The sequence below is a fragment of the Phascolarctos cinereus genome, unplaced genomic scaffold, assembly GCF_003287225.1.
Source record: "Phascolarctos cinereus isolate Bilbo 61053 unplaced genomic scaffold, phaCin_HiC Scaffold_7;HRSCAF=346, whole genome shotgun sequence".
NCBI classification, from domain to species: domain Eukaryota; kingdom Metazoa; phylum Chordata; class Mammalia; order Diprotodontia; family Phascolarctidae; genus Phascolarctos; species Phascolarctos cinereus.
Window position 1 is genome coordinate 87,258,966 of NW_027556180.1, and position 24,890 is coordinate 87,283,855.

Consider the following 24,890-nt stretch of genomic DNA (forward strand, 5'->3'; position numbering starts at 1 on the left):
ATGTGTATGTGCATCACTCCTCCTCCCCCAGCTAGATTGTAAGCTCCAGAAAGAGCCAGGACTTGGTCTTACCAAAACTTTGTGTCTCCCACTTTTGCCTTTCTAGAACACAGGACTCTGCCAACAGCAAATGCTCAGTAAATAGTGAGTTGAATTGAACTGCCCCAATCCAGTATTCCACCATTGGAGATTAAACCTGGATTTTATCATATCAACTTGGGAACTTACTCAGCACAGTTCCCAACTACAGCTTCATGAACAAAGAACAAGAATAAGGAAGAGGAATACTATAATTTCTTTTTCTGTCTTCAACTGATCCCTTCTAAGACTGATGCAAATCAAAATTTCCACTTAAATAATTAGAACTTGAAGGGTCAGATAGCATAGTGAATACAGGATATATGAAGGGGAAAAGTTCTTAAAAATGATAGAGGCAGTGTGGTGGGTTGGAAAGTGCACTAGATGAGAAGGCAGAAGACCTGACTGGTAGTTTGGACACTCTTTTGGGACCTGCCATGTGACTGTAGGCAGGCTGCTTCCTCTCACTTTTGGCTTCTGGCATTTGTAAAATGAGAGGGTTGAAGTAGATAACCAATCAGGCCAACAATTTCCAATTTCATGATAAAAAGCTAACATGCTCTTACCTGAACAGGATGGATCCTGGTTCTGGTGCTTCCAATACCTTCCACTGTGGTGACCGCAGCCCCATACAGAGAGCAGATGGGAAGCAGACAAGCAGTAGCTGCATAGTGTCTTCATGTTTGTACACAAGTAAAATCAAGGTCACTAATACAATCGAGTTTGGTGGGAATGTTGGAAAAGAGGGGTGAAGAGTGGAAAATCTTCATTGCTCATGAGTCCCAGGAGGTGGGTACCTTTGAAGGGTTTGGGGTCTTTCAACATTCTTTGAGGAAAATAGGAGCTTCAAATCCTCTCTGTTGACTTTGTGGTAGTTATAAAGATCAGTAACCCAGGGTGAAGCTGGAATGGTACTGGCCCCTTAGGAGTCTGGTTGAGAAGTAGTATTAATTAGTACTATAGCTAGCAATGATGGTACCGGAGTGGAGAAACATTGAATCTTCGGACACAATAGTCCTTGGAGTAAATAACCTCATAGGCTATCTATAATGGAGAGATGGAATCAGATTACACATCAGAGGCAGATGCTGGGGAAGCTTCTTCCCAGAATGGAGAAAGATGAGACTGGGCCAGGGAAGAGATCGTCTGGTAGCTTATGATCATAGCTAACTGTTTATTAACTGAGTACTAAGTTCAGTTGTTTCTACCTCTTGAAAGAGTTCAAGTGCTGTTAACACCCTTTAAGTTCTGGCATCCATAGGTGAAGCCTTGATTGCTTTACTTATAGCATTCATATGATATAGTTGAAAGATTGGACTTCTGAGTTAGGATACTTATCTCTGTATTTTTGTATTGGCCTTGACATTTGTTAGATATGAGAAGTTGGGCAAGTCACTGAACATCTTTGAGCCTCAATTTTTCTATCTGTAAAATGTGGTTAATATTACTTTTACTATCTCACAGAGCTGTTGTATGGGAAATACCTTGTAAACTGAAGAAAAAAAAAGATTTTAGACAACAACAGACCCAAAATCTGGATGTAAGGGTAATTAGTGGCAAGCGGTAAGCACTTGTGTGTGGATTTATGTCAGAAGTCTACAAGAAAGACCTCTGGGAAAACTTCGTTGGAGAGTTTGAGGATAACATGGAATACTATGAGGGCACCCGGGCAGCTAATTGAAGAAGGAGGGCACTTACCTGGGCAGTAGGTAAATAGGAAGTTTCTTAAGATGACCTTTGCATTTCTAACTACCATTTCGATTGGAATCAGTATAGGTGGTGGAGGAAGCAAGAGATAGAGATGTCTCATTGTGTTTCTCCCACTGCCATTTGCCTTTCCTGTCTAAGCCATGCCTGAGGAGCCTTTGGAAAAGCACCCAGAGGCAGGAGGCTATTAGTAATCATAATCAGATGTTGGCTCCCTTGGATTTTGTTGTTTTAAGACCCAGGGGTAGTGTTAGGAATTGTATTAATTAATGTCTCTCCTGAGAATACGAGAGCATAAACCTAGTAAAGGAATATTTCCCATTGAACTTCATGCCGGATGCTTTTCAGATTTTTAGAAAGGATACCTTATTTTCTTGGAAAGGAGGTCATACTTTGACACCATCACTGTGCAGGCCCCACAGCCTCCTCCTCCACAAGCATATTTGGTTCCTGTGAGACGAACCGGACAGGCAGCAGTCAAGGAAAAGGTTTGATTCCTCACGTTTTGTCCCTATTGCAGACAGCATGTGTAACAGATAGAGAGGCAGTCTTGGAATTAGGAAGACCTGGGTGCAATTTCTGTTGCTGATATATATAGTATGGTCCCATTCGTAAGTTCAATTAAGGGAATTCAGCCATCAGTCTGGCCTGGAAGGATGGCTCCCAGACATTTGTTAGATATGAGAAGTTGGGCAACTCACTGAACATCTTCTGGACCAACCTTTCCTCTACCTCTGTCCCCTCCCCAAAGACCTGTCAATCTCACCCCACCCCCTCCCCATACACTCATATTCCCTCCCTCCCTCCCTCCCTGCTTATGGTGGATGGGCCTGAGCTAAGCCCACCAAACCAGCCTGGAACCCAGATCATTTGTGAAAGTACCTGGGACTTTTTATGCCTCCTGTCACTTAACCTTTCTCCACTAACCCTGATCCCTTCCATCAGTCAGTCAGTCAAGCAACAAGCATTTATTAAGCGCTTACTATATACAAACCCTGGGATATAAAGAAAAGCAAAAACACTGTTCCTGTCCTCAAGTAGCTCACACTCTACTTGGGGAAATGGCTCAACTATACACACATGAATACATATACATATAGTCACACATACAACACATAACATAAAAGCACACATAGATATACATGTCTACACATGTATCTTATACACACACAAACATGTATACATACTTGGAGGAATTTTTAAAAACCTGTATGCTGTGAGTTTGGAGGAAACATCTCTCCTGAAATAGTAACTTTAGGAGTCAAAAAAAATATAGCCTGAAGGGATATGTAAAGACAGACTCAGTCTGACTCCACCTCAAAGGGAGGTGCCCACTTAGACCTTCGACCTTCAGTACACATAGATATTCTGCCAGTCTGATGACATTGACTACAAGGAAACACCCCTACCCTGAATAGGCCTGATCTTGGGCACACCGGGGAGGCTCCTTTGCCAGCTGTCCAAGGGCTGTGTAAAATCCTGATTATGTGTGTATCTCCCCGCCACCTGACACTTGACCATCAGCTGATGCTAATTAGGCTTTTAGCTTCTAGCCTTTCCTCTTGATTTGTTGACCTTCAGTCAAATGGACCTACATGGGAGGAATTACTCTCAGGGAGGCAGATTACCAAAAGAAATAATCTTCATAGTATACCCATGAATATACGTATGTACATACACATGCATATACACACATATTTGCACATGTCTATATATGTGTAGTTTTATATACCCACACAAGTGCTTTTCTATATACTCTGGATCATGGAAATCATGGAAGGGGGTGAAATGTAAGATGCCTGCAAAGGGAGAAGGAAGCCATATTGTGAAGGGCTCTAAAAGCCAAACTTAGGACTTTATAGTTGATCACAAGGCTAATAGAGAGCTACTAGAGTTTATTGAGGAATGTGGCAAAGTGTCACATAGTCTGACCCAAAGCACTTTGGAAGCTGAGTAAAGGATGGATTGGAGCGGGAAGAGACTGGAGCTTTAGCAGTCTCTGCTTGAAGACTTTTCTTGTGTGAGAGAAATACCCATGGGGCACTGGCAAACCAAGTTCTCCTCTTGGAGAGAGAGCTGATCTGTTGGTTCCCTCCTTGAGTCAGGGGACTCCTGTTTGTTTTCAATGTCCACATTGGAAAGAAAATATTTCCCATCAGTTAAACCTTTGCTTAGCTCTTTATCCTGTCCTTTGTAGCCATTGGGTTATGGGGAAGGAATTTTGCCCTGTTAGCTTTTAAGTTAGAATAAGAAACTACAGTTATCTCTTCCACATCATGGTTTCGATATATCGCCAGATGGCAGAAGAAATTAAATGGAAATTTTGGGGGAGTTTTGCTGAAGCCATAAACAAGATGCAAAGGCCAGCAGATGATACAGAAAAAGTTTAGAAACTCAGAAATGTATAACATATTTATAGTATTGTATACTATCAACATATTTTATCTTTTAATACCATAATAATTCAGACCTTTCTGGCATGAAGGGAGGGCCAAAAAATTTTATGAGGATTTTGTAGATCACAGGGTTGCTGTGCCCCTAATCCTTGTGATGTGGAAAGGATACCTGTAATGGCATTTCTAGATAAGTGAAAGTGGTAAAGGCATTAGTGGATATTGAAAATACGTTAAAATTATGGCTCTAAGATGTGAATTGCAAATGTGTGCCTTTCAATAGCAATATGTTAGAATAAAAGGCTTTTAGCATCTATGTACTCTTGCCAAAAATATATAGGCTTTTGATGAGAAGGGTCAATCAGTCAGCTGATTTAAAAGATTATGTCCTGAGAGATTAGAACCTAACCCCCATGTAAGATGAGACAACACTATGCCAGCTATGTCACCCTAAATTAGTCATCTATCATGTCAGCACCCCCATGAAATCCTCTGAGATGATACAGTATAGATAAGTTGCCTACCTGACTTGGTGGAAGAAGCTTCCACACCAGAAATTCCCTATACCAATGAAAATATAGATCAAGAGGAATAAACAAATGAATGAATGAACAGATATATAAAAAAATGAACAAAAGCTATCCAGAAGGGAAAGGTCCTATTTGGATATTTGGTTTAACCCAATTCAATATATTTAGACCTGTGGACCAAGACACTTTATACCTTGATACAGGAAATTGTCTGAAGAAACTGATGTGGATACCCAGAGAACACAGCAACCGAATTAGATTTTTAAAAGCTACATATAGGAGATGAAGGAAGTAACTGAAGGTGCCAAAGCAAGGCATGATCCTGGAAGAGGTATCTACAGTGAGGAAGCTCAAAACAAGCTGAGGCTGGAAATAAGAATGAAGGAGAAAGAGAACAACAACAATAATAATAACAAAGTTTTAAGTTCTAAAAAAAATCTATATTTTAGGAAAGAAGAGTTTCCAGAAGAGATAGGATAGCTATTTGGGCTGGTTTGGATGAAAATAACTAATTAGGAGGAAGAAAGGATGCCTAATTCTCATTCTGGTTCTGCTTTGTTTGCCAAATATGGCTGTTGTCAGACTGGAAAGGACAGAACAAATGAGGCTAACAGGAAATCGATACTCAAGACAAGTGAGAAGATAATAATAGGGCACTTAAGCGCTCTTTGATATTGTTTAATACCCTGACTCAGATGACAACATCCTCATGCTATTGAAAGAACTGGCAAATGGGACTGCTGGACCAATGGAAATAATATTTTAAAGATTGTGGAAAACAGGAGGAAGGCAAACGGCATTTTGATTTTTTTTTCTAAAAGAAGAAAATGGAATTTGAAAATGATAGATCAATGAGCTTGACTTTTATTCCTAGCAAATTCTAGGATGTGATATTAAAGATATGACTGATGAACATCTGGAAAAGGAACTGGTGATCCCAAAGAACCAATGTGGCAACGTCAAGGACAGGTCATATAAGAGTAATCTGATTTCTTTCTTTACTTTCCTTTTCTTTTCCTTTCTTATCTTTTCTCTTCTTTCTCTCCTCCTCCTCCTCTCCTCCTCCTCCTCCTTCTTCCTCTGCTTCTTCTTTTACAGTTTCTAAACTGGTAGAGTAGGAAAATGGGGTAGATATATTTCACCTGGATTTTAGCAAGGGACTTGAGAATGTTCTGGAAAGTCCAGAGAAGCCAGTCTTTTGGAAAAGATGGAGAGATATGGACTGGATGACAGTATAATTAGAAGGATTCAGAACTGATTGAATGGCTAAAGTCCAAGAGTAGTCATTAATGGTTCCATTTTATCTTGGGAGGAGGTCTGCAGTGCATTTCCCTAGGGATTTGTGTTAGGCCCTGTGCTACCACCATTTTTATTAATGATTAGTATAAAGGTATATATGGGATCCTTTTCAAGTTTATAGATGACATAAAGCTAGAAGGTATAGCTAACACACTGGATGGCAGAGCCAGGATCCAAAGAGATCTTGATAATTCCCATAATTGATCAGTTGCCAAGACAATGTAATCTCTACATCTCTTACATCTCTCCCCTTCTCTTTACTTACACAGCCTCTACCCTACTTAAGATCCTCATCACCTCTCATCTGGATTATTACCATAACCTCCATATTGGTTTCCTTGCCTCCCCTTTCCAATCCATCTTCCACATAGATGCCATATTAATATTCCTGAAACACAGATCTAACTCATGTCACACCCTCTCCCCTCTTCTTCAAAAATCTTTAATGATTCCTTATTACTTTTAGGATACATTTCCAAATCTTCAGCCCGAACTTTAAGGCCCTACCCATGCCTAGAATACTCTTCCTTCTTATTACAACTCCTGGTTTCCTTCAAGACTCCGTTAAAATCCCACCCTTTGCAGGAGACCTTTGCAGGTCCTTCTACTGCTAGTGCCTTCTCTGTGAGATTACTTTCTGTCTACTTTGCATGTATCTTGTGTGTACATATTTGTTTGCACGTTAGTTCGCCCATTAGATTGTGAGGTCCTTGTGAGCAGGGACAGTATGTTTGCTTCTCATTGTATCTGCAGGCTTAGCTCAGTGGTTGGCATGTAATTATTTTTTATATAATAAATGCTTATATAATATTTTTTATATAATAAATGCTTATTGACTGACTGATTCCACTGTCTGTTTTCTGCCTACCTTCCACATTTATTTCATGTCTCCTCCTCTCCATTATACACTCTCTGTTTCCGTCAAATCGGCCTGCTAGATGTTCCCCATTCATGACATTCCATTTCCCACCTCTCTGACTTTGTAGATGTGGTCCTCCATGTTTGGAAAGCTCTCTGTCCTCACCTGTCTCGTAGAGTTCTCAGGCTTCCTTCCAAGCATAGTTCCAATATCACTGCCTACATTTTTCCTGATTCCCCCAGATTTTACTTAGTCTTTCCCACTTGAAATTACTTGGCATTAATTTCTATATAGGTTGCATTTACTTACTTAGCTACATATTATATCATTCCAGTAGAATGTAAGTCTACTACGTATCATTCAATTGTTCCTATTATCTTTATTATTAATAGACACTTAACTGCATATAGAGCTCTAAAGTTTATAAAGTCCCTTACATACATTTTCTCAGTCCTTTTTTTTTAAATCTTTTTTTTTTTTTGGTCTAGGCAATGGGGTTAAGTGACTTGCCCAGGGTCACACAGCTAGTAAGTGTTATGTGTCTGGGCCAGATTTGAACTCAGGTCCTCCGGAATCCAGGGCCAGTGCTCTATCTACTGTGCCACCTAGCTGCCCCAACATACATTTTCTAATTTGATTCTAAACACGCAGCTTTATGAAGAAGATAGTACAATTTTTATCATGCCCATATTACACATGAGGAAACTAAGGTTCGGAAAGGCTAAGTAAATACAATGCTGGGCCTGGAATCACTATGACCTGAGTTCTAATCTGATCTCAGACACTTACTAACTGTGTGACCCTGGACAAATGGCTTACCTTCTGTTTGCCTCAGTTTCCTCAACTGGAAAATGGGGATTGTAACAGCTCATACCTTGCAGGGGCTTTGTGAGAATCAAATGAGATAAAATTTGTAAAGTGCTTGGTCCAGTGCCTGCCTCATAGTAGGTACAATGTAAATGCTTATTCCCTTCTAACCAAGTGATTTGCTCAAGGTCATGTAACTAGTTAAATGACTTATCCCGGATCATAATTGCAGACTGTCACCCATCTTTTCTCTCTCCAATGCCAGTGCTGTCTCTCCTCTATGTACTTAACTGAATTGACTCTTATGATGTCTGCAACACTGAATAGTACAATGGGCTAGTGTTGGGTTTTCCCCCAAGACTCTAAAAATTTCTGGTTCTTTAAAGGACAGTCTCTTACATTTGCTCATTATTGAATGCATATTATTTTGAAGAGCTACATAATTCAACATGGAAATGAAGGGGGTTGGGGTGGAGAATCTGGCCAGGGGAAATCTGGGTGAAATGGAAGGAAACACGTGTTTTCCCAGAAGCTAATTGCAAGTTAGACAATCTATTTAGCAGTCATGTGCAAGCTAAATACAATAAGAGCTCTTTATTAGGCAATAATACTAGCACGGCTTTGTGAAGCCCTTTAGAGAATTATTCAAGCTGAGCTAAAGTGCTTAGTTTTAATTTCATGACTGTTAACTGGAGGCTAGAGAACAAAGCTCTTTTGTAAGGCACTTAGCCTGGTGCCTCACACATAGTAAGCGCTACATAAATATTAGCCATCATTATTATTATTATTTTGTGAAACCAGAGCAGTTTCAAGCTAAGTCAAGTAAACAGTATTGATTGCTGTCAGGTTTTTTTTTTTTCAGTCATGTCTGACTCTTCAAGACTGTAGTTGGGATTTTCTTAGCAAAGATACTGGAGTGGTTTGCCCTTTCCTTCTCCAGCTCATTTTACAGCTGAGGAAACTGAGGCAAACAGGGTTAAATGACTTGACCAGGGCTATACAGCTAGTAAATGTCTGAGGCCAGATTTGCACCCAGGAAGATGAGTCTTCCTGACTGCAGGCCTGGCACTCTATATACTATGCCACCCAGCTGCCCAAAACAGTATTGATTAAGCAAGCACCAGGTGCCAGGTACTATGCTAAGCACCAGACTTCACTGGACTTTCTCTCAGGCCGAGTGGAGTGAGAACTGAGTGCTGAAGGAGCCAGGAGACTTTGTTGAGGGTTAATTCGCAGATTAGGTGTTTGTAGAAACTATAAACAGCAATTAAATCACTAACCAAGTGATTCTACTCCCCTACTCAAAGCTCCACTGCCTATCTATTGCCTCTTGGGTAGAATAAACATGCCTGGCATTTAAAGTTTTTCATACCTTGCCTCCAGCCTACTTTCTACACTTATTACATATTATTTAGGCAATGAGGAGACCCAGTAGATAGAGCATTGAACCTGGAGGCAAGAAGAACTGAATTTAAATGTTATCTCAGACACTTCCTAGAAGGGTGACTCTGGGCAAGACAGGTAACCTCTTTGCCTCAGTTTCCTCAATTGTAAAGTGGAGATGATAGTAGTACCTCCCTTGAAGGGTTGTTGTGATGATCAAATGAGACAATGTTTGTCTACAATGTTTGTAAACAGCTCAGCGCAGTGCCTGTCATGTAGCTTCTATATGTGCTATATAAATGCTTATTGCCTTCTCAATGTGTATTTATTAAGACCTTACTAAGTGCCAAGTAAATGTGCTAAGGGCATGTAATGAAAAGCAAAGACTTGGCATCCATGTCCTCAAGGAGGCTACATTCTAATGAAGGAAATACCTCAATAACATGTAAATGAAAAATAAGGAGAGGGAGAATGTTCCAGGCTTGGGGGAGTGGGGTGGGTCAGCCAGTGAAAGGAGGGATGGGAAAATGTGTTGTGTTGGAGGAAATGCAACATGGCAGGAGTTGCCAGATTGTTGAGTATAGGAAAGAGAGTGAAGGCTAGAAAGACTGGGAAGGTAGGAAGGCGCTAGATTCCTCTCCTTCAAACACTAACTGGTCTGGCCAATTATTCTTCATACATTCCATTTTCTTTTTCTGGTCTTTACTCTGGCAGTTCCCACTTCCTAGAATGTCATTCTTCTTACCTCTATTTTTTAGAATCCCTCTATTCTTTCAAGGCTTAGATCAAGTGCTACTTCCTATATGAAGTGTTTCCTGATCCCCTCCTCACTCAGGCACTCCTAGTACCCTCCTCCCCAATTACTCTGTATTTTTCTATATATTTGCATTTGCTTATATGGGTACATGTTTTCTCACAATGTGCCATGACAGCAGGGACAGATTAATTTGCTTTTGTACTCCCAGAGCCTGGTACAGAGCCTGGGTTAGTCCTATTTCCACCAACAGGATCACACATGAGGGCCTATGCCTGGAGAGACACATTTGATAAAGAGGCTGATATCAGCTGTCCTGGCTGGGGATGAGAAGAATGTTCTCTTAATAACAAAACTAATAAATACTTGATTGATTGGACTGGGAAATAAATCCACCTCTCCAAGCCCATTTTCTCATTTGTGAAATGGGAATAGTAATAAAAAGTACTACCTACTGCAAAGGGTTGTGAGCAAAATGTTTCGTAGACTTTGAAATGATACAGAAGTGGGGTTGAATATTGTTATGGGGAAAGGATACGGTTCTTTCTCAGGTAGGACAGCAGGTTGACTTCAGGATCTGCATTCTTCTCTGTGACCTGGAAGAGGGAAAGGAGGTGAGGATTACTGATGGGTACAATTTAATAATCCAGGGGCATAGCTCTTTTTGATATGTTTGTTTTGGGTATGTATGGCTAATATTTAGCTAGATTTGGTTTGGCTCCACTTAACAGTGTTAGACCCATGAAGGCACTTGGAACTACTGTGTTTTGTCACATTCACACCAATAAACTCAAGAGAGCTTCTCCCTGGAGAGAAACCCATAATAAAGAGGTTGACATCAATTATCCTGACTGGGGATGAGAATAATATTCTAGAATCCTAGAAAAATGAACATTGCCCTTTTTCTCAGATTGAACAAAGGGATAAGGCTTTAACTTTTTAAAATTAAAAACATTTATTGTGACATTAACAAACACCAAATAAAATGAGCACTTCCATATACATTGTAGAACAGAAAAAAATATTATTGTACAAGAAACTGCCCTTCTCTATTATATCTAGCTTGTTTTCTTTTTAAAAGTCTGTAATAGATTTAACATGTAATTTTCAAAGCTGTCATGATTCTGGGATTCCTTCTGACCTTCCTTCTGTTTTCTTCTGTGCACTAAAAAAAAAAAAGGACTTTCACTTCTTGTTCAAATCGAGTGAGGCAACATGTAAAGTCCTTTGCAAACCTTAACATGCTATGCAAATGTTGACTTATTATGATGTGCCATTTTACTTGAGAATGTTTAAGATTCAGTTTTAAATTTCTTGGATCATAGAGAGAGTCAAAGGGATCTTCAAAGGCAACTAATGCAGCTTCTTTATTTTACAGGAGAGGGATCTAAGGCTAAGAAAGAGAAAGTGACTAACCCCAGATCACGCAGGGAGTGAGAGTTGAAGGTGGGATTTGTACCTAGGGCCACTGATGCTAAACCTAGCACTCTTTCACTTGCACCACACTGCCCCCTAGTGGTTTGTGCTAAGACCCAGGCATCCAGTATGGGATCCACAGACAAAATAGTACATACAAATCGTTTGCCTTGAGAGGGTGGGGTATCTCACCTGAGATTTCAGCAAAAATATTTTTCCTAATTAAGATGTCTAATTAGCTAGTAGTTGACGAGTTGGTTAGGAAGTCTTGTTCCTTTGTTCAGGGAGCCATAGCTTCCCTCAAAGAGAAACTTTGAATTGCAAAAGACTAGAGATTTCTTGGGATTTGTGGTCGATTTTATTCAGATTTCTAAAAATCTTGCTCGTAAATACTAAATTTATCCTCTTTCCTATATCCGAAGTAGTTAAAAAACTTATAGAGATTATATAGTGCGAAAGTGTAGTATTAATTATATGACAGGACTTTCTTCTATTTGGGAGTTCAGATGTTGTGCGTTACAATTAGTCTTCAAACCTGAAGTAGAAGTTTAGACAGGTGTATCCTTGTAATTTACATCTTATGACTTTGTCCTTAATTCTTATTCTCTATCCATGAGAAAAGGAAGGGGAAATGTTAAGTAATAATAATAATAATAATGATAATATAACCTGTTTAAAGACAGCATCATGATTTGCAAAAAAAAAAAGTAATTCATCTTTTTTTTAATGATTCTTGGCAGCTAGGTAGGGGTAAGGTGCTGGACCTGGAGTCAGGGAGACATGAATTCAAAACCAGCCTTACACACTTATTAGCTATGCCATCTTCAATAAATGGCTTAGCTTTTGCCAGCCTCAGCTTTCTCATCTGTAAAATGCAGATAATAATAGCACCTACCTCCCATTGGTTGTTGTGAGGATTAAATGAGACGTTATTGGTAAAGTACTTACTGAATGTCCAAGCACTACATAAATTCTAGCTATTATTATTATTTACTCATCTTAACTAATTCTCTTAATACCTCCTTTTCCAAGAAAAACAAAAGACAAAATGCTTCCATTACCCCTAGAACCCCAAAGAGTTTCACTGCTTATATTTTGTTAATAATATGAAAATAAATATTCTCCCTTGTTTAGCTCAGAAAGGAAAGTTAACCACTAAGAGATTTAGGGATGGGGCAATAGGACAGGTACAAAGGGAATATTAATTTGTGTTTTATAATTTTTTATAGATATATTTTGTTTTTATATCATTTTCATTTCTGAATAGATCCCTCTCCCCCAGCCTCAGTGATGTAATAAATAATTTTTAAAAAATCAATGTAGCAAAACTAAGCAAGCTTGAGTCTGATAGTATATAAAATAGTCTCCCATTTGTGCAAAGAGGAGATAAACTGGCTCAATGTTTCTCTAGGACCAAGCTTGGTCACTATAATTAAAAGTATTCGATTTTCTTGTTTTGCTCTTTCCATTTCCGTGGGTGTAATTGGTTGTTAAAGAAGTGGTGGAGCCAGGGGGATCTGGTAACAAAGTGCCCTCCCCCCATTAGTTAATTTTGAGGATCTCTCCTTTCCATGAGAGACACTAGATTCCAATCCCAGACTAGAAGAAGTCAAAGAACCGGGTTAAAGTTATGGCAACACTTTATTTTTTCAAGTTTGGGTGAATTGTTTAATGTCTCTGAGCTCCAGTTTCACTACCCACAAAGGAGACCATGAGGCTCTCATTCATTCTGCTTGCTTCTTAAGAATGTTCTAAGGATGAATGAATGAAATGCTTTTTTTAAAAACTATTTAGACTTTTAAAAATGTCATATTTAAGATAGTGGTCTTATTTTGAGATTCGTATTAGTTTTAAACTACATTTTTTCCCATATGCAAGGTGGTTGCTGTTCATTTGTTTCAGTCATGGCTAACTCTTCATGACCCCATTTTTTTTTTTGGCAACGATACCAGAGTGGTTAACCATTTCCTTCTCCAGCTCATTTTATAGATGAGGAAAATGAGGCAAACAGGGTTAGGTGACTTCCTCAGGGTCACACAACTAGTAAGTGTCTCAGGCCAGGTTTGAACTGAGGAAGATGAGTCTTCCTGACTCCACTCCCAGCACTCTATCCACTGCACCATCTAGTTGCCCATATGCAAGGTAGTCTTTAATTATTTTTGTTGTTATTATAGTAATTTCTACTTTCCTCTCTTTCTTGATCACTTTTGCTTGCTAAAGGAACATGAAACTAAACCTCTCTGAGCTGTAAACCAGAAGAGTGAATGATGGTTGCAAATTGTCATGACATTCGTTGTCATTACTTGGGGAAATTGACAGCGACAAGGAACAGCTCCATGCTATTGACAGTTGCTTAGTCCGTTTAATGGTGACCTTGCTCTGAAGATATTCCTTTAGCCAGAGGGAGTTGGTGTTGATGAAGGCAGGGGCATCAGAGGGCTCATAATCTCCCTGCATATTCATGCCCAGTGATTGTGAAGACTCTTGGCCCAGGATGTAGACTTGGCCCTTGAAGACCCACACCTGGACCTTGCCCTCAATCTCTTCCTAGGACTTGGCAACACAGAGGCAACTCACATACATGGGAAAAGTAAAGGGAAATGCTAAGTGATAATAATATTACCTATTTGAGGCAACCTCCATGATTTGCAAAAAAATAGTAGTTTATCAGTTTTAATGATTCTTGGCAGCTAGGTAAGGTTAGGGTGACCTACCTGGAATCAGGAAGGCAATGCATTCAAAACCAGCCTCAGACACTTATTAGCTGTGTCACCCTTAACTAGTGGCTTAGCCTTGCCAGCCTCAGCTTTTTCATCCCATGTGAGGGCAGCTAGATGGTGCAGTAGATAGATAGGGTGCTGAATCAGGAACACTCATCTTCCTGAGTTCAAATCTGGCCTCAGACACTTACTGGCTGTGTGACCTTGGGCAAGTCACTTAACCTTGTTTGCCTCATTTTCCTCATGTGTAAAATGAGCTGGAGAAGGAAATGGCAAACCGGTTCAGTATCTTTGCCAAGAAAACCCCAAGTGGAATCACAAGGAATTGAATACGAATGAAATACCCTTGGCAAGTGGCTTAGCCTTTGCCAATCTCAGCTTTCTCACCCCCTAGCTGCTGTGATGATTAAATGAGGCAATATTTTTAAAGCACTTACCAAACAATAAAGTACTATATACATACCAGTTATTGTTATTATTTTTTACTCATCTATACCTCTCTTGTGCCAGAAACCACTGGACACCAATTCAGAAAATTTCAAGCTCAGGGTCTACTTGGTTTTGTGTACTTCCCAATCCATGATGAAAGCTTCAATGCTTAAATGAGCATGACAGAGGATTGGACTTCATTCTGATGAAACTGTTTTCCACAATGTCAATTCAGCTCATCTCGTATTTGCCCACATTTCATTTACATTGAGGTAGAGCTCTAAGGAGAAGAAGAGCTCCAATGACGTGATGGATAGGATGTGCCATCTTTGACATTTGGTCACCTGCTTGTGGACACCTTTCTTGAATTGAATCTGTTGGGAACCTTTGTAGGGGACTGGGTCTTTGTGTAGAGGCCAGACAGTGCCTGGCTCTTGGGGTTCTCCAGAATTCTGGCTTTGTAATTGATATGTATAAGGTTCTCACTTATGCTTCAGGAGCTCTTTGAGGGCTAGTTCTTAGGATACTATATTTCTTTGCATACTCCATCATGTTATTGCATCCTTTGAATCTGTTGTACAATTCAATCATTCTTTAGGAAGTGATGACCTTTATCTGAGCGGCCAAGGAATATCAGGTTAGCTAAAACTGGATCTGGTCATTTTCCTTTTCTGTAGCCTCATGGGACACATACTTGGCCCCATTCTGGCAGGCAAATTTCACCCACTTGTGGGTAATGCAGGATCTGGCATGGGAGGCGACCAGGAGGTAGGGGTCCTTATATGGGGTGGTAGACCAAACAAAATGGCCAGACCAACTTCTCCACAAATTCCTTGCTGACATCATTGATGAAATCCTTTTTGGCCCTAAGCTTCAATGCCCAAGCTTCTACCTGGTCTCTTCAAAGTCCTCTTTCTGTCCAATATTGGCCAGGTAGGCAATAACATCATAGCAGTGCTCTTTCAGTCACACTAGGATACAGAATGTATCAGGGCCTCTGCTGTAGGCAAGAACCACAGTGCCCTTGCCTGACATCTTATAAGCACTTGGTAGAGCTGGAGGTAGCAGACTGGCTACAGAGCTGAGGAGACTACATTTTTAGCCAGAGTGTGAAATATAACATGTGGAAAGAAGGTAAGATCCTTATAGACATCGATTGGTTGAATTCTGAAGGCAACAGTGGAGAACATGCTAGATTTTGGCAAGAGGACCCAAGTTAAAATTTTGGCTCTGCCTCTTGCTACCTTTAGCTGTGACCTTAGGCAAATGGGTTCAACTCTCTGGACCTTCATTTCCTAATCTATAAATTGAAGTGGTTGGACTAGATGATCTCTGAGGCCCTTTCCAGCTCTATACACATAGAACTTTGTCCCTCCCTTGCCTGAAGCCTGGAACACAGAGATCTGAGATCTTCTTCCCTGGATGCTGAGTCATACTCAGAGGAGAAACTTGAAGAGAGCACTAGCTCTCCCATGGAGCCATAGGAAAGGGGAAGGAACAACATTCTAAATTCTGCTTGACAAGTCTTTGCTGGGTTTGGTTTTCTCAAAGAAGTGCAACAGAGCAATCTATCTTCTGTTGTACTAACTCCTTGATCCAAGCAATGGAATAGAGTGGACCTGATATTCTGGAGTACTGATCAATCTGAATACTGGGACCTGGAGTTCAAAGCACAGCCTCAGATGTTTACTATCCGTATGACCCTGGACAAGTAACTTCACCTCTGCCTCAATTTCCTCACCTGTAAAATGGGCTAATAATAGCACTTACCTCCCAGGGTTATTGTGAGGATCAAAGAGATAGCACTTTGCACACTTTAAAGTGATATATAAATTCCAGGAATTATTATTGTTATCATCTAGAGGACAGAAAGATATCATCTTCCTTTAGCCAATATGAAGGGAAGTAGAAATTTGGCAAATATCCCATTGATATGATCAACATCAGATAACTGAATTATTTTACCAAAGAATTAATTTAGGAAACTGAATTATCCTTGCCTGGATGTCTGGATAGCTAGGCAACATGGCAAAGTGACGGAGGCCAGAAAACCCTGAATCTGAAGGTCTAGGTTTGAGTCCTGACTTTGTCATTTGTTAAATATGGGACTTTAAGCAAATGACTGACCTTCTCTAGAGTCCACTTTCCTTGTGTAGTGGAATTGGTTTTTCACTGAATAAAGGCCAGATAATTAAATGTTAGGGTAACAAGATTTAAATTTAAACACACTGGGGCTCCTCTCAGGAGGTGTGAATTATGTTGGAGAAGATGTGGGGAAATTGGAACACTGATGTGTTGTTGGCGGAGTTATGAACTGATTCAACTGTTTTGGAGAGCAATTTGGAACTATGCCCATAGGACTATAAAACTGTGTATGTCCTTTGATGCAGCAATAGCACTTCTAGGGCTGAATCCCAAAGAGATCATAAAAAATGGAAAATAACCCACATGTACAAAAATATTTATAGCAGCTCTTTTTATGGTGGCAAAGAATTGGAAATCAAGGGGATGCCTATCAATTGGGTAATAACTGAATTGTGGTATATGAATGTAATGGAATACCATCATTCCATGAGAAATTCCATAAGAAATGATGAGCAGGCAGATTTCAGAAAAACCTGGAAAGACTTACATGAACTGGTTCTGAGTGAAGTGAGCAGAACCAGGAGAACATAGTACACAGTAACAGCAACATTATGCAATGATCAACTATGATAGACTTAGCTCTTCTCAGTGATACAGTGATCTAAGACAATTCCAAAAGACTCATGATGGAAAATGCTATCCACATCTGGAGAAAGAACTATAGAGTCTAAATGCAGATCAAAGCAAATTATTTTCATTTTTTTTGTTTTTTTTCTTTCTCACAGTTTTCCCCTTTTGTTCTGATTCTTTCACAGCATGACCAATGTGGAAATATGTTTAATATGATTGTACCTGCATAACCTATATCAGATTGCTTGCTGTCTTGGGGAGGGATAGGGGATGAAGAAAGGGACAAAAATATGGAACTCAAAATCTTATTAAAATGAATGTTGAAAACTATCTTCACATGTAATTGGAAAAAATAAAATACTTGTTAAGTGGGAAAAAAGGTGTGAATTAGCCCCTTACCTTAAGTGAATAAAAAAGAGACTGTTTAGATAGGATGAAAAAGGTTAAGCCAAGCCTGAGTTCAGAGGACAGACTGGAAGAGAAACCCAGTTTCTATCAGTGAGGGGCAGAAATACCATGAAACCAGAGAAAGAGAAGCCATCTAACTCTGAGAAAGCATTTACATTTGGGGATAACCACCATAGAGAAAGGAGACAGGACTCTGGGAGCAAGGCTACATAGGCCTAGGAGACATGCGGTATGTCCAGACAGAAGTTGTGTTTCTGGAACTCTTGGACTACAGGCCTCAGGGAGATAGCTCTCTATCTTCCTCTCCTCCTTGGTCTATTTTGTGGCAAGATGTCACAGAGATCTCAAACTCAACACGTCCAAATTGAATTCATCACCTTCTCCCTCCCCTTTCCCCTCTCCTCTTCCAAACTTTTCTTTTTCTATCTGTTGAAGGCACCATCATCCTTCCAGCCTCTCAGGATCATAAGCTTATAACCTCAGCATTATCCTTGACTCTTCATTCATCTTGACTCTTTAATCTCCATACCCTCCTTTCACTCCTGCTCACCTCAAATATCCAATCTCTGCCACATCTTGCCATTTCTACCTCCACAGTATTTCTCAAATCTGATCCCTTCTCTCCACTCACACGATTAATTATCGTGTCTGGATATTATAGATAAAGGACCCTTACTGCAGACCCTCATCAACTCTTGCCTGATTATTGCAACAGCTTCCTAATTCAGCCTTCTGCTTCAAATTTCTCACCATTCTACACACCATTGCCAAAACCATTTTCCCTAGGTGCAGATCTCATCATGTCACTTTGCTCCTCCATCAAGTCCAGTGGCTCTGCACTATTGTCTTTAGGATAAAATATAAACTGTTCTGTTTAGCTTTTAAAACTCTTTATAACCTGTCCCCCGTTCATCTTTCCAGCATCATTGGAAATTATTCTCCTGAAGACTGTGCTCTAGCCAAATGGCCTTTTTTTTTTCCTGTTGTGTAACACACAATCTATCTCTTTTCCTAGTGGCCAATTGTGCCATCATTGTACCCCCATCCAATGCAATGGATTACTCAGAACCTGAGGGTTCAGATAAACAATTCCTTTAATAATAATAATAATAATAATAATAATAATAATAATAATAATAATATAATAATAATAATAATACCATATTCAGTGGTCCTTAGGTTAAAAAGAAATCCATTGGAAGGTAAAAGAAGATAAAAGCTAAAGGTAAGGAGATAAATAAGCATTCAGTAAGTCAGCTAAGAAGTTCATTTGGCCTTCCTGAGCTTCCAGACAAAGTCCTGAATCTGTTGTTATATATTCTTTGTCAAAGGATCTATGGTGGGCCCTAGGTTAATTCAGCTACAGGCAAAGCTAACTCAAACAATCCCAGTTTAGCTTAGCCAAGTCTTGGCTCACAATAGCTCTCTTGGTGGTAGGGAAGTGTTGGGGTAAATGCAACCTTCTTCAGTTCTACAAAAGTCCTGACCCACTACTCATGGCATTCTGGCTGGTCATGGAAACCTTTAGGGCAGCAGCAGCACCATCAAGACCACACAGCTGAAGGGAAATTTTAGGATGTTGAAGAGCAACAGAATGCACTGGGGAAGTGCAACTGGGGTTTGTGAATTTTCAAGATACTTGTCCAGATCAAATAAAGAGGATTTTTGGCAACCTATATGATCTTGGACTATTGTGGCTTCCACTACAATTTGGAAAATTTAATGAGCTTTCGTATTTGAATACTGGAATCCGGGGTTTCCCTCTTGCCTCTTGACAAAGCCAAAATTGAAATGGCTCATTTGACTGGAAATGGGCTAAGGTTACTCCCTAAACTCCCAGATATTAAGAAAGGACTGTGTCAGTTGGATCAGAATTGGTCTCTAACCTGTGGGTGGCCAGAGCCAAACAAATACAGCAGGCTAAAGACAGAAGAATCGGGACACAAATAGAAGTTGAATTAATTTCAGAGTGAGAAAAAAAGATGTATGCATATGGAAGTCCCTCCCCCCCCCTTCCCTTCAGAAGTAGGGCTTAAGTCTGCTAAGGTGGCAGCCACTTATATACCTGAAAGAGGTTGGCTTACAACACCATCATTCTTAGATCTTGAGATAGTTCTCATGGTTGGCATTTCTTGGGACAATATGGGCATTCTTGGGTCCTATGGGAACAGTCATTGTCTTGGGGGTTGTGGCCACCCTGCCAGGTACAGAACCAGAGCTCTGTGACAGGAACAGGAGTACAGTACCTGTCAGTAATTGTGAACATGCGATGGATGGCCCTGGGAAATAGGGGAAGCTAAATCCCTCAGTGAACACTGGGTGCTGGTCCAAGCAATACACTTTGCCAAAAAGGGAGCGCAAAGGATTATTGTTGTGCCAAGCTCAGGGCACATCCTTCTTATTAGGCCTTAGCTATGGAAAACAGGGTATCTTCAAAATATTTTGACATTTGCCAATTTTGGCCAAAGGGAGGGGATCTGAAAGGACTCCTACTCCTGTGGCCAACAACGGAGAGGCAGATGTATACCCTGAGATATTGCCCAGGGGGTTAGTTCTTTGAGGGGACCTGTCAGAGAAAGGTCTCAGGTATAATTGCCAACCGTTGTCTGAGTGAGGGGAAGGGGTCAAGAATGTCAGAGTAAGAAAATACCAATACAGCTTAAATCAGGGCATTGGTGGTTGGGTAGTAGCAAAAGGAGAGAGATCAAAAACTAGGACAGTAGGCTCCTGAATCTTGGGACAGGGGTCCCATCAGATGTTGACCGTTTCTAGGCCTGTCCACTCAGGGGTAGGGGCTTACTTCAGAGGATCCAGGATTAAACAATGCAATAAAGCTTTTCTCATATTTCCCATAATTGCATAATTACATTAAGTCAGGTACAGATCAAATTACTTAGAAGGCTCACAAAGGATTTGTTCTGAGAAGGGAGATTTACACGTCAGCAAAGTAACCAAGAAAACTCAAACATTAACATATTTATTCTCAGGACAAATTCTAAAAGGGGCTTTTCTGGCTTCACATCTAGAGGCTCCTAGATAATTCTGACTTAATATAGTTGAGTATAATCACTTAAATTTGGTTCTCCAATTTTGAAACTTCAGCGAATTTCAGTTTATATATCATTTAACCTAAATCCTGTACCTGATATGAGTCTTTTAAAAATTTATGAGAGGGGCAGCTAGGTAGATAGAGCACTGGCCCTGCAATCAGGGACCTGAGTTCAAATCTGGCCTCAGATACTCAGCTGTGTGACTCTGGCCAAGTCATTTAAGCCCAGTTACCTCATGGAAAAAAAATTATGAGAGACTAACTGACAATGAACTCTTCCATCCTTTAAGATTACCAGACAGATAAAAAATTGGAAAATAATTTAACTCTATGTACCGTTATCAATACAATTTTTGTATAAAATCCAATTACTCCTTAATAAATCCTTAATCCAATTTTGAGAACATATTACCAAAATATATTATTAAACTTAAAACTGAAATGCAAAGCCTGAATTTCCGTGATAGATAACTGTGCAGAAACTGGGGTAAAAAAGGAATCCACTGGTTTCAGTGGCCACAGCCTGAGAAAGCAATTCTCAGAACAGAAAGACAGCTGACCTATGATTTTTCTCCCCTGCCCCTGCCCAACTAAAAGTTTAGCTCTAGTGGGTCCTTTGTGCTTCTCTCAAACTGATGTTGCGGGTTTTTTTTTTTTGCCCAAGTCCATAATAATAAATAATAACAATGCCCAGACCTACCTTTTTTCCATTCACAAAGAAGACCAGCTCATCGGATTGCAAATGGGAAGGCATTGCTTCCAAAACCGATTTTCTCTTTTTTAGCTCAAAGAAGGAATGTCATTAAGAACTGAAAGTATAAATCAAGGAAACTGTTTGACTCAAAGTCAGAGAGCAAACAATAAGACAAGAGCTTAAAAGTATGAAAGAAAGAGGTGGAGAATTTCTTCCTTGGCTTTTTAAGTAATACACCAATCAGATCCTCTCTCTGACCTTATCATGCCATGCCCCTCTGAGCTAGCTCCTTACACAATCTCCACCTTTCTCAGTTTTCTCTGAAGTCTACTAAAAAAAACCACCCAACCCCCCCCCAACCTGACTTTTAGCACGAAGAGCTTTGAACTGACAACTTCACGATATTCTTCTGAGGGACATGGGATAAATGTTCTCCCCCATTTTTTAGATGTGGAAACTGAGATACAGAATGGGTTAAGGGACTCACCGAAAGTCCCCAAAATATTAAGTGACCACTCCCAGATTAGAACCCTGGTCTTCAGAGTCCACGTCCAGTGATCTTATCACTGCTTTTTGAACCTCCTGCTATTAGAAAGGCAGGAAGGAGCCTTTCTGAGAGGGAATATCAGCGGATTTTTACCTACATCCCTAACCAGAGGCCTGTAGATAGAGGAACACTTGGGACAGGGACTGTCTCCCAGCATGGAGTAGTGGCTAGGATACTGAACTTGGAGTCAGGAATACTTAAATTAGAATCTTTCATCAGACTCTTACTAGCTGTGTAACCTTGGGTAAGTCATTTAACCTCACTTCAGTTTCCTAGGACAAGCCTATGTTTTAACATTAATTATCATAGGGTCATTACATAAATTAATTTCTATTATTACATCTTTCAAGGAATTGTATATGATACTAACAGCATGGGAGACACATTGTCGAATGAGACAAGATTTAAGGCAGGATTTTCCTCTCTCCTATTAACTTTTTTTTTGTTTTGTTTTTAGGCAGTTGGGGTTAAGTGACTGGCCCCGGGTTACACAGCTAGCAAGTGTCAAGTGGTTCGGTTTGAGGCCGGATTTGAACTCAGGCCCTTCTGACTTCAGGGCCAGTGCTAATTTTTTTTCATAGTCAATAAGCAGTAGGTACAGGGAGATTTTTTTTTTTTGTATTCTCTGAACTGTGCAGTCCGCTGTATGATCGTGAAGACATGGTCTACCAACCATTTGCAAAAGCCTACCTATTTCCTCTTCATACCTTCCTTCATCAAGGAATCATCACGTGCATTATATATGGATTCTCATAAAATTTTCATAGAGATGGGAAGGTGGTCTCATGGGTCAGGAATTATTAATATTCTCAGTCATTTATTTTGGTAACATCAGCTTCTAAATTCTGAGATTTCTTCTAAGATTTTGGAATCATCCCCTCTATTATACTGTTTGAGTTTGATGAATCAGTCAATATACAATTTGAATTTTTTCCAATAAGGGAAATAACTTCTATAACTTCCTGAATTTTTACAGTTAAGATATCCCAAACTGGAATAATGTTTTCACTAAATGTCCTGACCATAAAATAAACAATAGGTTAGTTATCAACTGGCAGACCGACCTGGACATTATAACTGGTAGGATTTCATCTGCTCCCAAACTTATTGGCACTTAAGTTATATTTCTGTGACAGTGAGGCAATTCAGTGTTAAAAATGAATCATTTAAGCCAGTTGTCTCTTTTTAGAAAGTTGGTAAGGTGGTTTTCTCTTCCTCCCTCCTACCTTTTAAGCTATTTGTTTTGTGGAGTTTGTTTTGGATTCAATAGAAACTTAGAAAACTGGACCGGGTGTTTGTTTCAAAGGTCTTGTGATATAAGCCCCAATCTCCTATTTCCTAATGTTAGGATTAGTATCCTGGCTGATCTGCACTGCCAGTCAGTCCGGTTTTGTCTTTGTTTTTTCCTGAGAAGCCTGATCTTGCAATTCAATGAAAAAACCATGGACCATGAAATCAGTGGAAAAGCAATCATCCCTGGTCTGGTTTCACTAAAACATTATTTTTGGTGTAAGGACTCTCTAAAGCCACAGGTGCATTATGCAAGACTATTTGAGCCCCTTTGACTGCTTGGATTTGTTGAAGTATTTCCATGCCTAAATGATGGATTACATTTATTTAAATGCTTTTTCTTTCTTATTTTGAATTTAACAATTGTTAAAAAAAAACCCCACAAACGTCCTAATATATGAAAGACAACAAGAAAGATGATTGTATATGAAGCTACGTACTTTTATTTTGTCTTTTTTTTTTTTAAAGCTATCTCTAGATCGGGAACCAAAAAAAGGCAGAAAAAATTTACATGATAACTTTGTGGTATATTGGGAGAGAGTAACAAGTTGTACATGGTGGATTTGTAGTTTCATGTGCAATCATCTTTTTTTTTTGTATTGTACTGTGTTATGGAAATGCTTGTTTTGTTCCCTAAATTGAAAATAAAGTAAGAGTTTTTTTTTAAAGTGCATACATACTGAATTTGACAAAATAATAGCAAATTATTATTTTTGCTCCTTTGTGAAATATAAGCAGTGGGTAAGAGGGAAAATTGGTTATAAATATTTACTTAATAAGGATTTGTTAAATCATAAAGGTTTTGAAGGTGAGTGCCTTTGTGTTTCCTGACAGGTGATGAAACTAGAAGTAGAAGCAGGTTTAAGGGAAAAGATAATAAGCAATGTTTTGGCCATTTGGAATTGGAAGAACGTTCTAGTAGAGACAGATTTTGGAGAAGCTGGTCTGGGGCTCAGGAGAGAGATCAAGACTGGAGAGTTAGGATCATAGATCGTAGATTTAGTCCAACCCTCTTATTTTATTTTTATTTCAATGTTTTCTTCTTTTATATTTTTAAACTATACAAACACCAGCAAACATGGATATTTCCGTATGCAAAGAAGAACAGAACAAGAGGCCTGAGAAGGAAACCAGTGAGCTCTTTTTTGGAAAGTTTGTTGACTTGCTAGTCATGGATCCGTTGTCATCAGAATATTGGATCATGCAATAGATTATAGAGAAGGAAGGGACCTTGGAATTCATCTGGTCCAACCCCCTTATTTTAGAGATGAGGAAACTGAGACCCAGAGAAATTAAGTGATTTGCCTAAGCTCTCCAGGTGTTAAGCATCAGAGGTGGGATTTGAATTTGGGTCCTCTGACTCTTTCCACTGTGACATGCTTCCTCCCTGATAATACTGAGAGTTGATCTAAGTTCTTCTGGATGCTCAGCACTTTAGAAACACCATGTTTTATTGAACACTTGAACAGTGTGGCATTTTAAACAAGTTTTCTCACCTGAACTTCACTATTGTCCAAAGAACACATCTCAGGGCAGAAACTTTGGTTTGATACTTTCATTTGTTACTAATGTCAATCAAATCCATCTAAATAAACAAGAGAGCTTGGTGCTCCTTCAAAAATGCTATAGAGAAGCCTTAAGGGCTTTTCATTTTAGTTAAAAAAAAAAACCCAAAAGATGAAACTGGCCTATCCTGGTTGTGAAGAAGCAACATAGATCTCAACTCCCTCCCTGTTTCCCAGTCACTAAGAGACAGGATCTGAGATCCTGTGGCAACTGCATAGACTCACAGACCCACTGAATGTAAGAACT

The 24,890-nt window shown here is 39.6% G+C and overlaps 1 protein-coding gene and 1 pseudogene across 1 annotated transcript in view; both read right to left on the bottom strand.

Annotated features, from left to right (window-relative positions):
- Positions 1-12,954, bottom strand: part of LOC110197327 (aldehyde oxidase 2-like) — a 116,462-nt gene extending 103,508 nt beyond the window's left edge. The window contains exons 1-4 of the mRNA XM_078147662.1: positions 12,928-12,954; positions 10,349-10,406; positions 2,151-2,247; positions 645-753 (exon numbers count right to left, since the gene is read on the bottom strand). Of these exons, the coding sequence (XP_078003788.1) occupies positions 645-753; positions 2,151-2,247; positions 10,349-10,406; positions 12,928-12,954 (291 nt within the window). The remainder of the gene's footprint in view (positions 1-644; positions 754-2,150; positions 2,248-10,348; positions 10,407-12,927) is intronic.
- A 486-nt stretch (positions 12,955-13,440) lies between these two features.
- LOC110195216 (argininosuccinate synthase-like) lies at positions 13,441-21,301 on the bottom strand (annotated as a pseudogene).
- Positions 21,302-24,890: the final 3,589 nt, after the last annotated feature.